The sequence below is a fragment of the Tupaia chinensis genome, unplaced genomic scaffold, assembly GCF_000334495.1.
Source record: "Tupaia chinensis unplaced genomic scaffold, TupChi_1.0 Scaffold000430_1, whole genome shotgun sequence".
NCBI classification, from domain to species: domain Eukaryota; kingdom Metazoa; phylum Chordata; class Mammalia; order Scandentia; family Tupaiidae; genus Tupaia; species Tupaia belangeri.
In genome coordinates this window covers 2,747,701-2,759,952 of record NW_006159935.1, presented here as the reverse complement: position 1 = coordinate 2,759,952, position 12,252 = coordinate 2,747,701, and the positions used below count along the sequence as shown (strand labels likewise).

At 49.8% G+C, this 12,252-nt stretch overlaps 1 protein-coding gene across 4 annotated transcripts in view; it reads left to right on the top strand.

The window, feature by feature from the left end:
* The window catches only part of FNDC3B (fibronectin type III domain containing 3B), a 317,671-nt gene that overhangs the window by 238,504 nt on the left and 66,915 nt on the right, over window positions 1–12,252 (top strand). For all 4 annotated transcript variants that reach the window (XM_027774421.1, XM_014590333.2, XM_027774420.1 and 1 more), the window contains 2 exons: window positions 1,077–1,215; window positions 5,265–5,322. In XM_027774421.1, coding sequence (XP_027630222.1) covers window positions 1,077–1,215; window positions 5,265–5,322 — 197 coding nt within the window. The remainder of the gene's footprint in view (window positions 1–1,076; window positions 1,216–5,264; window positions 5,323–12,252) is intronic.

Genomic DNA, 12,252 nt, shown 5'->3' with positions numbered 1-12,252 from the left:
CTTCCATGCAGCTTCTCTGCGGAAACCAGGCGCATATGTTCGGGGCTGAGCCAAGCGTTTTCATGTGCGGCGCGGACATCCCTGCTCTTGGCAGTCTGCGCAAAGCTCAGCATGCCCTGGATCAGCTCTACCTGAGCCCTGCCTGGGTTGACCTGGAAGAGACGCACTTGGCCGTAGTAAGCTGGATTCTGTGTGTGAAATGCCCGTTTTGTTGCCTAATGTGGACAGTGTTTTAAACAGTTCAGAGACGTCACCCGCCCTGTGTTTTGTACTTTGGTGCCGTCTCTCTGGCGCATGAGCCCCCATGACCACTTCTTGTCCCTTTTCACACATTAGCTATTAGTTCTACTTTTAGCTTTGTTTCTGAAGTCAGCCAAGAGGTGGTTTTTAGAATGTGTGTGGGGGGACCATTCTGGGGACTAAGGTTTCGTTTCCTCTTAGCGTATTCTGGTCCAGTCAGTAGACCATCTTCAAATGTGGCACAGTAGACCACATTGAGGCAACTACCCTGATGTATTCTTTTCTCCCTCTTGCTTACCATCTGAGTAGCATGCCGAGTAAAAGAGAAAGGACAGAGATTACTTAGCTCCAGTTGTGGAGTCCAAGGTCAGAGGGCCACGTGCGGGCCTTCATGCTGAGGAGGACTCTGCAGGGCCCCACGGCCACACAAGCATCACACCACAACAGGGCAGGAGCATGCGTATCCGTGTGTCTGTGTCTCTGTCCTTCTCCTTATGAAGCCACTAGTTCTCAGTCCTGGGGCCCCGCCCTGATGACCTCTCCTACTCCTAATTTCGGCCCGAAAGCCCCACTTGTTAGTACCATAGCAGGTTTAAGTTTCTACCCACCTAACATTGCAGTCCAGTTATGTTTCTAACACCGAAACTCTTGGGTGGCACGTCCCCAAGAGTTTATCCCTAAATGCTAACCATACGTAGGTCAGAACAGGACCAGCAGCTAAGAACAAGAGTCGCAGCGTTCACTGTGTAAGAAATGCTGTCATCGTTCACTGGTAAGAACCCTGATCTGATCTTCCATGATGGACCACTGACGCGATCTGTCTGTTCTGTTTTCAGGGTCTACGCCATGTACAATTCCGTAAAGGGATCCTGTTCTGAGCCAGTTAGCTTCACCACCCACAGCTGTGCACCCGAGTGCCCTTGCCCACCTAAACTGGCACACAGGAGCAAAAGTTCTCTGACCTTGCAGTGGAAGGTGGGTCGCGCTCAGTACACGGTCTCGATACCACGTCGTCTGTAGCCGTTGGAAACGTGTATTCAGCGCTATTCCAGTTTCACGGTAGTGACTGGGTTTCTACATGGCGCCTGTGTGGAACCAATTATTACAATGTGCAAAGGTGCCATTGCTGTGGGAATGGGCAAAGGGGTGAGCGGAGGGGACTTCAAAATCCAGCTTTCATTCCTTTGCAGGAGATTCGATAAAGTTAGGATCAGAAGCAATATTTTATAAATGATACAAATGCTAAAACAGCTAAATTCTATCCTTTTTTGATGTTTATTTCAACAAGCCTTTAAGGACTTATTAAAGCAATTTTTATAAAGAAAATTTTTAAAGATAAAGTAGGTTTATGGTCCTTTTGGCTTCTTCCATGGTGATTCTGAAATATTTAATATTTAAAACTGCCCGGAATTTTTAGTGTTCTGAACACATTAGGGCTTCATTCATCTTCACTAATGGAGCCCTAGGTATCAGTCATTATTTTTAAAAGGATGAATTATGTAGTTGTCTTCATGACATACAATTTACTGACTAAAAAGAACTTTTGCTGAAGAGAGAGGTTATTGTGCTTTCTTCAAGGTGCACCGTTAGCCTTTCAGCACCGCTGTGCATTCGCAAAGCGCACTGTTACTTAACTCTGCAGTAATTATTTCTGTATGGCGATATCTTAAAGCACAGATTAACATGTGCAGTAAGTAGCGGTCATGAAACTAGACAGTTTGGGGGAGAATACTAAAGAGGTAGGATGGCGAGGAAGAGCCCCAAATATTTTGTCCAATTGATCTGGGGCATTGGTTGGAGCAGCGTGACTCCTGGTGCGCAGCGAAGCGTGGACTTCAGCAGACCCCTCCGTGGGGACAGCTGCGTTCCTTCCGTAGCCAGTGGCCAGCATCAAGTGTGGTGTTTGGACAAGGGGAAAGTTTAAACTGGCTTAGACTCTGAACTATTTCATTTTCCTTTCTGGCTGCCAGGGATAATCCAGGTCAGTGATTTCCCACCTTACTAGTGTTTTCACACCCAGCTGGGCATTGTCGTTTAATTGCTTGGAGCATAAATATCCATTTAAAAGTGTGTTCTACATTTATACATATGTGTGTAAATAGATCTTTTCTTAAAGAAAGGATTAAAATCCGTTTAGTTTGGAAAACAGAAGGAATATTAGCAGAGGGACCCCAGGGTCTTGTAAACCTAAAGTTGGGAATCACTGATACATACTCTGCTTAAAACCTGGATGGAAAATAAATAAACAGATAAATAAATTCAGGTCTCAGACAAGCAGCAGCTTCAAGAAGAAGTTCTATTTTCTTTTGTTTAATTGCCAGAGCGTGCGTGGACTCGCCAGCGAGAGATGGAGTGAGGCGGAGAGGGAGGAGGCACCCCTGGTGGGGAGGTGGCCGCACCGCAGTCCCTCTCCTCCATGCCTCCGTCCTCTCAGGCTTCCACGCACAGGCACACATGCCCAGTGTGCTGCTCAAGCCACCAGGCTGAGACCGGAACCGTAGGCAGCCACGTGGGATCCAGATTTCTTAACCACTAGGCTATGGACCGGCCCAAAAGAGTTTTCTCATCGGAAGGAAACTGTCTCACGTTTTCTTTCTCCCTTTTCTTCCGGGAACCTTCTCTGGCCGTCAATCTGCTCTCAAATCCACAAAGACACTGAAAAAAGGAGAGAGATCTTCTGACCTCTTCCTCTTAGTCAGCAACGGTCATAATTTACACGGGAGATAATAAGGCAAAACGAGAACCAGTCAGTGTACCAATCCGCCAGGAATTAGGGTGCGTGTGCTCGCAGGAGAGAGTGAACAAGAGAGAGTGAGAGGGAAACTGAGAAATCACCCCCCAGGGGAGATAGCCATGCCACAATCCCTTCTCTTCCATTCTCCTGGTATCTTGGGCACGCACGCACACGCGCCTGGCATGCTTTTCAAGTCATAGGATCCGGGACTCAAACTGTGGTCGGCCATGTGGAAATCCAGTAACATAACCACTATACCATCTGCTGGCCCCCAGAAGAGGTTTTTAAAATTAATTTAGCATTTACTGAGCTCTGGGGGAGGTCATTATTCAGAATTCTAGAGCAACAGTGACTGTTTACGGGGTTCTTCCTATAAACCGGGGTAGGTGAGAAGAGGAACTTGTGTATATAATTCTGAGTATTTATCACATCTGCCTATTCTTGGAAAAAGCAACTAGACACTGATTTTAGGCAGCTCACACCAGACCACACATGGCAAAACGCTGAGCTGGGGCTCGGGTGCAGCTGGAGGGACCCGGGCTACCTTTCGTAGGGGTAAGGCATCCAGATATTCTTTGGGCATCCAGATATTCTGGGGATGCCACAATCCCTTCTCTTCCATTCTCCTGGTATCTTGGGCACGCACGCACACGCGCCTGGCATGCTTTTCAAGTCATAGGATCCGGGACTCAAACTGTGGTCGGCCATGTGGAAATCCAGTAACATAACCACTATACCATCTGCTGGCCCCCAGAAGAGGTTTTTAAAATTAATTTAGCATTTACTGAGCTCTGGGGGAGGTCATTATTCAGAATTCTAGAGCAACAGTGACTGTTTACGGGGTTCTTCCTATAAACCGGGGTAGGTGAGAAGAGGAACTTGTGTATATAATTCTGAGTATTTATCACATCTGCCTATTCTTGGAAAAAGCAACTAGACACTGATTTTAGGCAGCTCACACCAGACCACACATGGCAAAACGCTGAGCTGGGGCTCGGGTGCAGCTGGAGGGACCCGGGCTACCTTTCGTAGGGGTAAGGCATCCAGATATTCTTTGGGCATCCAGATATTCTGGGGAAGAGCAGGTCCAGGCATGTTTTTGAAATATGATCTGACTCCTCTCTCCCCCTCCCTCCCTCCCTCTCTTACTTTCTTTCTTATTTAATTTATTTCTTTTATGGGAGACAGACAGAAAAATCCGCATCTTTAACAGGGTCTCCCAGGCTGTGATTTTCTTCCCAGTCTCCCAGTATCATAGATGCCTGCACCTAGTGAGTCCAGGTTGACCAGGAGTCTGACCCGGGGCCCCCGCCATGGTGCCACTGTTGAGCAAGCGCCCTTCCACCTGTGCCATCCCGGCTCCTCTTTCTGACTGCCTCCACTCTCCCTTAGTTCCCCTGTCTCTCGCCCTCACCATCCCGGTGCTCCGGCAGAACCTGCAGGGACACCCTAGCTAGCCAGTCTTAATTCTGCAAGGTCCTCTTTCCTCCCAGAGCCCTCGCTTCCCTTCCCATTGTTGAAAACTTATTTTCTTAATGAAGCAGATCTCAGCATGCTTTGAAGAGGAAAGAAAATGAGGAAACTTCTTTTTATTAACCTGAAGAGCAAATAGCCTCTGGCGAAGGGAGAGTTACTGCCGCAGATCACTTTGTAATCTCTAACATCCAGAAATAAATGGGGGTCGATATAAAAATCCAGTCCTGACGGTGCCCCGGAGGATCCCTGGCAGTGTCTATCTCTCAAACGCCTTTCCCCCTTCTAGACTGGAATTGGGCCTTTTAGGAGCCAGACAATGCTGCAGCAATCAAATGGCATGCTCTGTGAGGCAAGCCATGGGGAAGGTTCCAGATCCCTGTCTGGAGTCCTCTCTGAATACACCAGGCACTGTGTGTCAGGGATCCATGGCTGCCTGGCGTGGAGAGCCACTGGGTGCTCTTGCTCGCTCACTCATGGAGGAAATAAATACATGAACTTAAATAAAGGGTCTCTTAAAATGTATGCCCCGTGGAAGTAGGGCGCTGCGTTGTTAAAAGGGCAGCGGTGGGGGGGTAGGTCGGCCTGGCTGTTTGCAGGGTGTGATTACTGCCAGCGAGGGCTCCACCTCCGGCTGAGTCCTGTTACGTGGGGGTGTGATGACGTTCGACTAAGGAACTTGCACGCCGCTGTGGGATTGGTGCCCGGCAGGAGCACGGAGCTGTGATCGACACTGAGTTTAAACCAAGTTGGGGACTCCCAGGTTTTGTCTGTGAACAACTTTCTCTAATCTCATTGTATGTATTTATTTTTTTAGGCACCAATTGACAATGGTTCAAAAATCACCAACTACCTTTTAGAGTGGGATGAGGTAAGCAAATATTCCTACTCACCCATGTAAAACACTGTTTAAAAATTGAAATTACCAAGCGTGGTCTTGACTGGGGCTGAGGGTAGATTACGGCATAAAGATCCTTTCGGAGGTGCCTGTGTGTGTGTGTGTGTGTGTGTGTGTGTGAGTTTATTTGTAAGCGATGCCACTGATAGATAAAGCAGGGTCTTATCTAGGTGGGGTTTCTGGTGTCTAGCCAACCATTCATTTGTATTGAAAATTGGCTGCTTCGTCATCTTACTATTGAGGAGGTTTTGAGAAGATAAGCACACTGTGGTTTGGGAAGGATAAGCTGCTTTTCCACTTTGGACACCGTGTGTGTCCTTTGGGGTGCACTGTGGACTGTTAGCGGGCCATGGAGGTGTCCCAGAACCTTGCTGTGCACACCTGTGGGTGAGGCCATCCGAGAGCAGGTACCTTCTTTGCCATTCGCGTCACCAGATGCCCTTGAATGGCATCCATGGTGGCAGCTCCTACTTTTCAAAGCCAGTCTGAGCCGAATGGTGACCTGGTCTATTTCCAGCCAAGAAAATGCTACACACACAGCATCAGGCACCAGCCGGGGATGCAGAAGCCTTCTGTGTCTAAAAACCACCTGTCCTTTTTGTTTCTGCAGGCCATAATTCTACTCGCTTGTTTTCCCTTGTTTTATTCTGTCTTTCTGTGGTTGAATAAACAGGCTAAGGATTTTAAGAACAGAAACTGTGGGCTTGGGGAAGAAATGCACGCTACCCCGTCTTTGCACTTAAATTTGGGGGGATGGAATGACTCAGGACATAAGCGTGGGCAAAAAGTGACTCGTCAAGTGTGGAAAAATATTTAACCCAGTGTAGACTGAAAATTGGATGAAATTCTCTTGATGAAATCTTGATGGGAAAGAGGGGCCCTTCAGTGCTTTGTGTAGAAGCACATTTTCCATCCGGGCTGCATCTGGACAGCTGGAGTTCCAAGTTACCAGAAACAATGACCTATTGTTCTTAGGATCCTCGTGATTCAGTTCGCATGTGCGGATTGGTGAGACCTGCCATAACCAGCCCGTGTTACGGATTTGGTAGATTCCATTTAAGGTGATTTGATTGGAACGTGAAACCACCACCGTGGCCCTGATAGATTTTTCCAGAGCCCAGAATGTTGGATGGAGCGTGAGCGGTGGTGCCGTGGCAGCACATGCTGTGGGAGGCTGACCCAGGTGGGATCCAGGTTCTCATCTGCTGAACGCCCCGCAGTCTGCCAGCACGTGCGCCCCGTGATCCGTGCTCATGAGGGCTGGAGTGCAGCATTGGGCCCCGCAAAGGGATGATCGCTCTCACCCTCGCTCTCTGTGTCACCCTCTTCCCCCTTTCTCTGTCTTTCTCATTCATGGAAAATAAACAAATACACACAAAAAAAGGTTGAAAAAGGTCTTGGATGACCCATGAGCATGGAGGGACATCGCCCCACCCCCCACCTGCCCCGCAGTAAGGAGGAGAGAGTTTAATGCTGATCTGTTTTACGTGTGGGTTTGTCGCACTGGCCTGGTGTTTTTTCTCCTTTCTTGAGGTTCTGTATCAGGATGGGCTTGATAAAGACAAGACTCCGTTTCATTTCAGACATGCTCTCAGGGAACTGTGTGTGTGTGTGTGTGTGTGTGCGCGCACGCACATCTGTCCATCCTGTCCTGTCCTGTGTTGCTTTCTGCTGCTCCACCTGGCACCACATCCTCCTATGTTCTGGAAGGTCAGGAAAAAAATGAGCACGTGAACAGGAGACCTCTGAGGAAAACTCGGGTGCAGGAAATGGTGATGGTGACCCCGTTGCTGCCCTGCCCACAGAATCGGAAACCGAAGTGTCCTGGGTGGCACGTCAGTGCACCATGGCACCGGTGACACGGGGAAGCCACATCAGGACCATGGAGGCTCAGCACAGCCCACTGTGGGCAACTGGTCACAAATGTCAGATGGTCATGGTGGCCCCTGCCTTCCCCTGCTCAGTCTCTGTGCCTCGTCTCCTCTTTTCCATCTAGATTTTCTGGCTTCCCCCTTTCTTTCCTCTTTATTTTCTCTCCCACCTTCAGATTCCTGCGTTTTGGTGAAGGTTCCAGGTTAATCGACTCACAGCTATCTTGCCACACTCGGGAATCATCTTGTATTCCGTAGCAACAGTCACCTTCTAGAAAGACGTTAAGGGGGAAAATAGAGAGGCAAGACATTTATGGGACACAGAATGGATGATCTGTTACGGTAACGTGTATAGTATCCTCAACTGGACTGTTGTGAAGTGTATTCATGGTGGGAAAATTCACTGTGTAAGCTAAGTGATGTATAGTGATTGAATGTATGAAAGAAATTAAATTAAAAAAAGAAAGAAAGAAAAATTGAAACTCTGTGAAGTGCACCCTTCCTTCAGGTGCAGAGAGCTCCCTGGCAGCGGAAGGTAATTGAAAGAGCACCAGGATTAGGAGGTAGCAGTTCTTTTTCAGGTTTGATGCCGTGTAGCTTGACCGCACTGTCCTTAGCCTGCCCGAATGTGAATTGGCAGACGTCAGCCCTGTCCCATCCACGTTGTACCTGTGATCTCAAGACAGATTATTTAAGATGATCTCTTCTGATCTCAAAATATTCTGAGACTACTTTAGAATCCTTTCCACTGTTGTGTGGCCGGCTCATTTATTAACAATTTCAGCATTTATGGCGTGTACTCGCAGAGCCCTGACACCACACCCTGTCCTGTAGGGGAGGTGCAGTGTAGGACAGGAACCCTCCTGTGCTAACTGGAAACACTAACGTGGGTGTACCCTCTCGTGCCTCTGAACAGGAACTAGGGAAGACCAGTACGTGCTGTTCAGCCCCTCCGTCTGGTCCCCCATCAAGATTTAAGAGTGGCCCCATTGGGTTTTCTGGCAATGAGATTACAAAGAATAAACCACGTTGTTCCTGCCCATCCAATCATGCCAGAAGTCTAGGTCTTGACATAGCTGTCTTGTCTGTGCTACTGTTTGGGGTTAATGTCGGGCTCAGGACCCCTTGGGGGCAGCTCAGTTGAGTGGGTCTTTGCGTCCCACATCCCTGCTGCCTAGACCTTGCTTTGAAGAAAGAAAAGCACAGGCACATCCAGAGGAGGGCAGCACCTGGCCTGCGGGGGTCAGAGACACGGAGTCTCTGGCTGTCCCTCTCACACAGAGTGTCTGGAGTACCTTGTAGAGTCAGGTACATCTGGGACCAGGCCTGATTCCAAGCTCCGCCCTGGTGGAGTGCAGTCGGGCAGGAGAATGGGAAGGAGAATTGGATTCACTGTCATCCTACCCAAAGCAGACTTGGAGTACAGAGAGATTGTGGGTGCACAGAGGGACAGGCACCGCTCAGAGTCCCAGCCAAGGCCCTGCCCTGTCCCTGCTCTCAAACCTGTTCTGAGAATCATGAGACTTCGAGGCAAGGCGCTTCATTCACACGCATGCCACTGCTACTACGTGGGTGTCCCCTGTGGCCCCATGTCTTTTATTATGGTATAGCAGCACTGGTGAGAGTTCCAGGGGACGTGTTCCTTTGTTCATTTTGTACTTGCCGTCCCGATAAAATGACCAGCTATAAAAGTCTGAGATTCTTGGTAATTAAGAGCTCAGGACATCAAGGTGCGCTTTGCAGACTCTCAGAGAAAGGCCTTCACCAGTGAACGAGGGGCCTCTATTTCCGCCAGGAACAGGATCAGTGTGCCTGACTGGTCTTTTTGGGACAATTCAGCTTCATCAGTAGCTAAGTGCATGCGGTCTCTGAAGCCCTGGGCAGGTGGGTCCTGATGGAGAACAGAAAGACAGCGTGGGGGAAGCTGACACGCCATCTCTTGTAAATTCGTGTTCGCTAATTTTGCTTCACTGTTGCATAGAACTCACTTAGAAAGTAATAGTTCTATAAGGGGCCTAGCCTTCGTTTTCTTCACTGATAACTAGATAACCTCCTAATGGTTAAGTCAATATAGCAAGTCATTAAGTCTGGCATGGCAGTGACAACCGAAGAACGGGATGTCCGGAGTCAGTGGCTTTCACTAATGCCCTCCGTGTCTGTATTCACCTGGAGCAGGTTCACTTTCCTGCTCAGAACGGTACCGTACCGCCTTCCTGGTCGCATTGCCTCATGGCGGACACTCAGATGTGCGTTAGCGTTTAGACCCCTGGGCTTTGAGAACTGGCCTGTTCTGCAGATCTCTAGCCGCCGTTTCTTCCTTCGGGGGATCCCGTTATGAGCAGCAAGGTCCTCGGTCATTTTCAAAGCAGTTTTCTACTTGATGGTCAGATGAGCCATCCTCGTATGTAACTTCTCCGGGGCCTCAGCGTGGGCCAGCCTATAGCCTAGCCGTGCGCGAAAGCGGATTCCGTGTGGCCAGCCACCGTTCAAGTCCACCTGGTGACTTGAAAAACATGCATGCACACGCCCCAAACCCCGACGGGATGGAGGAAAAAGGCCTGCAGCCTGGTCACCCCCGGAAGGCCACGCACACGCTTTTTCTCTCTTTCTTACTCTATCTGCCGAGCACACACGTCCTCTGGCAATAAAAAATAACTAAGTGAACTCGTAAGTGGTCGTCATTCTGAAGTCCAGCAAAGAAGGCAGGTCTGAAGTTTCTAGGGGTTTCTTTCTGCTAGATCTGAGAATTACATCTAGTGCAGATTTTAAATAAAAAAATTTAAAAATGCAAGAATTTTAAGTTTAATCCAGAATTATGAAAAATATATTAAGTTTGTTCTTAAAAGTGAAATATTGCTTCGGAAATAGACTTGCCAAGGTAGGGGATCTTTCCCACCAGGTAGAGACTTGGTGGGAGGAGGCTGTGGAGGTGGCGCTGAGGGGACCCTTGGGCCACTCCAGGCTGATCCCCGTGACCATCCTAGCCCCTCCATGACAGCCTTCCAGTTACCTTGGGCCCCTGTGTTTTATCTGTGCTTGATGACATGTCAGTATCTAGTAGAGGGGTGAGTCTTTCTAGAAGAGGCCGTGGAGGGAGAACAGAGGACATGGAGACCTTTTAGGGGGTTGGGGACCGTTGAAGAAAGAAGAGCTGAGGGGCTTTGGGTTGAATCATTCATAATACTTGCCCAGTATGTTTTAACGCTTCTGAAAAGATGGTGATTTGGCCTTTTCTTTAAAAACTTGAATTAAAAAGGTGAGCCTCGTGGTTCTTTTCCATTTTAGGAAAAATAGTGAGTTCTGGAAAGGACATATGTGTGAAAACTTACTTGCTATTTGAATTTGTGCTGTACTAACGGTACTATTGTGACTGACTCCTCAGAGCAGACGGAGGTCCCCCAAGGTCCTGCTGTGACCGTGTGGCGTGAATTCATGTTGGTGATAGCCCTCGGTTCTTTGGAGTTTCCCTAACGAGGCCTGGATTCATGTCTTTGCTTTGTCTCTAACTAGTCAAGCAAAAATAGAGTCATTATCTCAGAGCTGTGTGAAGACTGAACGGTGTGAAGGGAATATGACATTCTTGTATCCGGAACTTTAAAGGAGCCCTGAGGGCCAGCCCGGTGTGACAGCAGTTAAGTGCTGCCCCACAGAGGCTGCAGCCTTCCCATGTGGCTGCCTGTGCCCAGGCTCAGAACTCTGAAGGGCTGGAGGAAGAGGGGTCGTGGAGTAGCCGGGCCCTGCTAGTGGGTCGGGAGGGCTGGAGGGTGTCTCGTTCTCATCTTCCCCACATGCCCCGTGACACACAGAAAGCCCTGAAGCACCATTAGTTTGAACTAAATAAAAACTGAGGGGACCAGCAGTTGGCGTAATGGCTATATCTCTGGACTCCCATGTAGTTGACTGCAGTTCGAGTCCTAGAACCCGTGGCTTAAACTCACACTGGGGGCTTGCGCATGCGTGCTCAAGATCCCGAGAGGAGAAGGGATTAGAGCATGGCCATCCCCCCTGGGGGGTGATTTCTTGCTCTCTATCTCTCTGTCTCTCTGTCTCTCTGGTGAACGCATGTGCCCGATAGCAAAAACCTCTCCAAAAAAAAAAAACTCACCTGAGCGCTGACACCAGGGTTAGGGAGAGAAGTGAACTGGCTGTTATCTTCGTTTCTGGACGTGACGTGTAGGGCTGTAGGGAGGGACAGAGAACAGGCTTCTGAGAGTTCGACTGGTGGAGAATCTCCCCACACGGGACTCGGCCTGCCCAGGCAGCTCGCATCTGCTTGCTGGTGACGAGCGAGCCGGCACAGCCGTCACCTGTGGGGGACTGGGGAAGCAGGGTCACCAGAGACGTCAAGAGGAGCACAGTGCACAACTGAGAGCGCGGGGAATCATCGGCAGACCAGGCCCAGCCGGCCTGCTGCAGGAACCTCGGGGGTGGGGGTGGGAAGGGAGCTGTCCCTGTCTTAGCTTCGGCACATTCCGTCCAGGAGGAGCCGGTTCAGCTCCTCGGGGGTTGAGCTGGCCCTGTAAGAAGTGCGTGGTGACCAGTGTGAGTCAGACTCCCGCTCAGCTTAGGCGGCGGATGGTTAGTGCTGATAATCTCTCGGAATGCTTCTTGGCATGAGTGGATTTGCACAGGCTTCCTGGTTCCATCACAGCTGTTCTTGGAATGGGGGGGAGCAGAGCATCCACAAGCAACTTCTTGGGGCCCGCAGACCTGGCTGACTCCGCCTCTCCGCGGTGTCATACGCCGTCCTAGGTCGAGCTGGTCCATGAGACGGGGACCTACCTCGCCCCGCACCGCACCTGGCGGACCTGGAGCCGGAAGGTGCACCTCACACGGATCCATGAGCTCTCTGCTGTCCTTGGTGATGCCCCCGTGGGGTCGGGGTGGGTCCTGGGGTCGCGGGGCACTCTGTCCATCACCGATCACCACTGACACAAGTGCCCTACGCCACATCCGGGACCCGGCAGCAAGGCATGGTTAGTGGGTCCCCAGGGATGATGCAGGGGCTCCGCCTCATGAAGGTTTTTTTTTTTTTT